This window comes from Camelina sativa, chromosome 7 (genome assembly GCF_000633955.1).
Source record: "Camelina sativa cultivar DH55 chromosome 7, Cs, whole genome shotgun sequence".
NCBI classification, from domain to species: Eukaryota; Viridiplantae; Streptophyta; class Magnoliopsida; order Brassicales; family Brassicaceae; genus Camelina; species Camelina sativa.
The window spans coordinates 15,612,155-15,617,576 of record NC_025691.1 but is presented as its reverse complement, the minus strand read 5'-3'; the positions used below and the strand labels follow the sequence as shown (position 1 = coordinate 15,617,576).

At 39.4% G+C, this 5,422-nt stretch overlaps 1 protein-coding gene across 1 annotated transcript in view; it reads left to right on the top strand.

Annotated features, from left to right (window-relative positions):
- The window catches only part of LOC104704659, an 11,179-nt gene continuing 6,151 nt past the window's right edge, over positions 395-5,422 (top strand). Inside the window, exon 1 of the mRNA XM_010420707.1 lies at positions 395-582. Within this exon, the coding sequence (XP_010419009.1) occupies positions 395-582 (188 nt within the window). The remainder of the gene's footprint in view (positions 583-5,422) is intronic.

Here is a 5,422-nt window from a genome sequence, read left to right as displayed (position 1 = left end):
ATAACTTTTACATGTGAGCTAATGAGGAATAATAATAAAAATTAATTATAACAATACAAAATCCTCTTCTACGTTCCTTCTCTCGTTAGATATTTAATTTGTGGAATCAAACTTGGAATTGGAGGTCTTGTTAAAGCATATGATGGTGTTACAGTATGCTGCTCCTACTTGATAAGTCCAAAGTAAAAATATCATTTTTCTTTTCTTTGTGTTGTTGGTCTTCCCTAAGGTTGATTACCAGATGAACACACATGCCCCAAGAGAGGATTCATCCAGCGTAGGGGACTGACTGAGAAAAAAGAACTGGTTTAGGTCTCTATAAATCTCCCCTAATTTGATCAAACAATTGGTAACTAAGCTCTTGTGTATGTGTTTATCGCTTTTGATTGTGGGCATGAGGAATGAACATGAGGATTTGTGGATTATTGGTAATTGGGGAATGAACATGAGGATTTGTGCTCAGATTAACAACGACGAGTTTAACGGCGCCGAGATTGTAAGAGCTATCAAGAGGAAGATGGTTTGGTTAGTCAAGAACGGTGAAGCTGATCCTGAGAACAGGAAGCGAGCTTTTCAGCTTATTAGAGCTGTAAATGCAGATTCTAGAACAACTTGCGGAGAGGAACAAATCGTTGTGCCGAACAGAATGTTGTGCCAATCAGGAAGCTGCATCAGATCACAAACGCCTGAGTTCCTGACGTGGATGTGTGAGCTGACGTGGCAGGACGTGAGTGGATGTGATGATGTGTCGTAGAAGGTTGCTGACTTGGCATTGAAGATATAGACGAGATTGTTCTTAGAGATATGAAGAATATTCTCCACAGCAAATTAAGGAAATGATAAACTTGAGCAGCAAACATTTTTCTTATCTTTGGAAATATGAAGAATATTCTCTACAACAAATAATGAAAAGATAAGGATGTGAGCAAACAGTTTCCTTATCCCTTGATACTTGGAGATTCGCCTTTTAGGGTTTCTCAAGTCGTGTATATATATTTTAGGAGTAGTCCACGAGCCAATTTGAGCACTCTAGAATACAGTTGTAAACTTTGAAGCCAGAAAAATAAGGCTTAGAAGGTGTGTTCCCAGTTCTCTGTGACGTTAATCCGGGAGGTGATTAAGTGCGCAGAGAATTGTTTTCTTTATCTTAGATCTACACTGGTGAGAGTTTAGATAGAAAAGAGAGAGGGTTGATTTTCTTCTCTTATAGATATAAAGAGAGAGGGTTGGTTTTCTTCTCTTAGATCTACACAGAGTGTTGTATTAGATAGAAAATAGAAAGTCTTAGATTCATTCTTAGTCGGGATCAATCATATTGGGTAGAATAGGTTGAGTTAGGGCCGAGACAAAATTGTATCACTGTAAGAGATAAATTTTGTTAATAAGATTGAATAGAGAAGCGTTGGCTTGGCGCGTTCCAAGTGTGAATCAGTGTGTTGTGTTTCTCTATATCTTTACAATTGGTATCATAGCAGACGCCTGATAAAAGAATTGTTTATCTTTTCAACAGGTGAGATCTTGAGACGAGGTATGGAGAATCCACAACAGTTCGTTGATGAGAACAATCCGCTGATGCTTGACGTTGAGCATTATATGATTGGAAAGCACAAATCAGACAGATGATTCAGTGTCATGATATGAAAGCCTGGTTCGCTGTTGAAGATGGATGGTCACCTCCAACACTTACGAACATGAGAGAAGAAATTGTAATAAATCTCTCTAAGCTTTGGACGGCTGAGGAGAAGTTAAAGGGAAAACAAAACGCTGAAGCGCTATCTACTATTTTCAGCTGCTTGTCGATGGATCTGTTCGCGATGGTGCAAGTGTGTATGTCGGAAAAAGAAGCTTGGGATCTTTTGGAAGCATTCTTTGAGGAAACTAGAAGGGTGAAGAAGGAAAAATTTGATGTATCACCATCTTATCATTTCAACAGTCATCTAAGCTCCTCTTATATGGAAGTGGTAGTGCTGAAGAAGGTATACAAGGATAAGAGGTTTGTCAAGGAATTTCTCAGAAGCTTATCACATGGATATCTTTCTCACAAATCTGATGGTAAATGTGCTTTAAGTTCTGGTAAACAGAAGGTTGATCCGTGGGTAAAATTAGTTCAGACAGATGAACTGCAGATGAGAAAGAACGGTCAAAAGACTGAGGAATCATTCACTCTGAAGACTGTAGAAACTCAGACGTCTGTTCAAGGGAATAAGGAAGTAGTGAGCAAGAAGCAGTTTAGAAGGCTGAAGGATGTACAACATCAGTATCAATCTTCATGATCTAGATCTAGTGTAGAGAAAGAATCTCAAAGTTCTGAATATCAAGGTTCTGGACACTTCCAATCAGAATGCTCTACACTTGAAAGAAGAAGTGTGCTGAAGTGTTACAATCGTCAAGGCTGTGGTCATACAAAATCTTGTCTGTCATGGAGTGATATTGATCCAGCCAAAGAAGATGATGAGAATCAGAAGTCTGTTTTGAAGCCTAAGGATGATGTGGCTGGCTTATCTGTTGAGAAACAAGTCATCACCCTGTCTAAGGATCTGATTCTGCAGAAGAAGGAGAACTATGATCTGGTGTCTGAGAAGGAAGAGCTGCTTTGTAGAGTCTTCACTCTTGAGAAATTGTTGTCTGAGGAGAAAGTCATTTTGTCTGTGTTGAGACAATGCCTTAAGGATCAGCTAAAGAATAACAAGAAGCTGAGTAAAGAAGCAAAAGATTTGTACAAGGGGCTGATCACTCACAAGGGTATTTTGATTTCAAACTGCGATGAGAAATCATGGAGGAAACTCAAGCGGTGTCAAGAGTGTAGTTAATGGGTCCTTGTATGCTCAGAATATTTCATACAAAGGTCATGGAACAAAAGTGCTGTTAAATGGAGGTGATGTTGTTCAAACGGGTGTCTGAGTCCAACGTACAGAAGACGAAACAGATGATTGTTGTGAACAACTGAGAGGGAAACTGCATCGTTGTTGGTATTGTGGTGTGATTGGTCATATTAAGGTTGATTGTTACAGATTTAAGAATCGTGTAAGTCAACTCATACGCCAAATGAAATTCCACAAAGAAAAGATCAGAAGTTGGGGTAAGATTGTGGAGTGTCGAAGATCTGAACATGTCATTGTTACTATGCGAATCAGAACCTCCACAAAGCTGCCTGTTTCAAGTTTCTAGATTGTACTATACCACTCACGCATCTGAAGGAGTGTCACAAAGATGTTCGAAGATACAGGCGAGTAAACATCATTAAGCGTGACATGAATTATGTTGCTCAAACTGTTGATGATCAACAGCCTGTTGTGTTGAAGCACTAGTTCTTTGATAGTGCTTGTTAAAGACACATGACTGAGAATCAAGGAAGGCTACACAACTTTGGAGCAGGCTCAGCTGACAAGGTCACTTTTGGAGATGAAGCTGAAGGTAAAATCAAAGGCAAAGGTGTGGTAAAGATCAGCCCAATCTCATTGTCTACCTTGTCGATGTTCTAAGAACCAATCTCATTAGCAGCAGTCAGTTGTGTAATGAGGGTTTCGATGTTACCTTCACCAAGAAAGGATGTCAGGTGGTTGATGAGCGCCACAATATCAAGTCGAAGGTCAGCGCTCTCATAATAGCTATTGTATATGGAGGTCGTCCAATCCACAAGCAAAAGAGCTCAATCAGCAGTGTTCTATGATGCCTAGAGACATGATCTTAGAAGGAACACATTAACTTGCTTCTGTTAAGTGTAAGCTGCAGCAGCCAGGAAATTGTGAGAATCACATCCATCAAGAAGCTGCTGGAAGGATTCAGGAGGGCAGAGTTGTTGTGTCTACTGCTACTACGCAGAGTTGTTCGGATGTAATTAATGGTATGGCAATTCAGAGTTTTGCAAATGGATTCAAACAGCAACAATGTGATCTATCTCAGACGGGCGAAGCTACAGAGGTGGCTACTAGGTCTACGAATGTCGTTGCAGTTTATACTTTTGCTGATAAAATCATTGTGTTGAACAAAGTCAATTGTTTGTGGGTCTTCAAGAACACAAGAGACAAATGTGGACAAGTTGTGGAGAACAAGGCATGAGTGGTCATACAAAGCTCTAAGGAGAGCTGGCTAGACGCAGCACCTTCACTTCAACTCCAGGATTTCTAGGAATGGCTTCTTTCAGAAAACTGTTTACCTAGAGCATCTGCAAGGTTTTGAGGTATTCCTATACCAATGCAAGTATGCCAAAGGTTTGATCAGTGCATGTGATTTACAAAGAAGTGAAGATGAAGCCACACCCATGGGAGTTGGAAATGTTCTATCTTTAAAGTTGATTTAAGAGATTGTGTAAATGGTAACTCGCACGGTAGGTTGATTAGTCGTCAAAAGATGTGTCGTACCAGCAAACCAGTCATCTGTTATGTTCTTGCAAGTTGTGGGTGTTTTAGTGACATTTGTAAAGTATCACACATGCAAGCTGCTGAAAGGATTGTCAAAGGCTCATGCAACATAGGGTTGATCTTGACGAAAGGAGCTAGCAGAAACTTAAAGAGATATCGCTCTCTAAATCACCGTGAAGGATCTGGTGGCTATTGCCTTTTGGGAACAAAGCTGATCTTCTGCTACGCTCAGAAGCTTGTTAAGGTACCTTGTTCAATTGTTGGATCTAATGTTAATGTTTTGGGAACCTGTTTCAGTCACCTGATGAGGATCAAACAATTGAGAACAGCGTACGGTACATTCTCAAACTATGCTTCAACTTTGTGTGATAATTGTTTGTTTGCTAATATTGTTGTAGATCATGTATTAGATACTAAAATTAAATTTCAGGACCCTGAATATCAGTTTGTTCATAGAGTAGTTGTGGAAAAACTGATAGTAATAGAACATTAGAGCACTGATTTGCAAATTGCTGATTTGTTTACAAAACCATTGGACTTGGATCAACACATGTTTCTGAGAAAATTCATTTATGTTTGTGAGATCTAATATGTTCGGTGAGTTGTGTTGATAAGATACAGGGACATGCATCAGAACAGGCCATGGAATTTCTAGAATGTATAAAAGATCAACACTCTGTCTAAGCAAGAGTCAGTGGAAAACAGCTGCCTGTTATGCCGATTCATATTGGGAATCTCGTAAAACGTTTTCGTGAAGGAAGAGGTCAAAGAGCTGAGGAGAGGCATTATAATGCATTCCATTCTGAATGGAGTACCAGTGGATTGTAAGTTTAAAAAAAAAAAGTAATGTGGCTGGTAAGTCTGCAACAGAGCCCTGAAGAATAATAACAAGGGAATGCACAAATATTCGCGGTTGAGAAGTCAAGTGATATCGCTGATAGGAACCAGGAGATTCAGCAGAAGATTGTTCATATCATCAACTGTGAAGATCATTCATGTCTGTTGAATCTAAGCTCCAAGGTAGTGTGTCAAGCAAAGTCAAAAAAAAAAAAAAAAAAAAA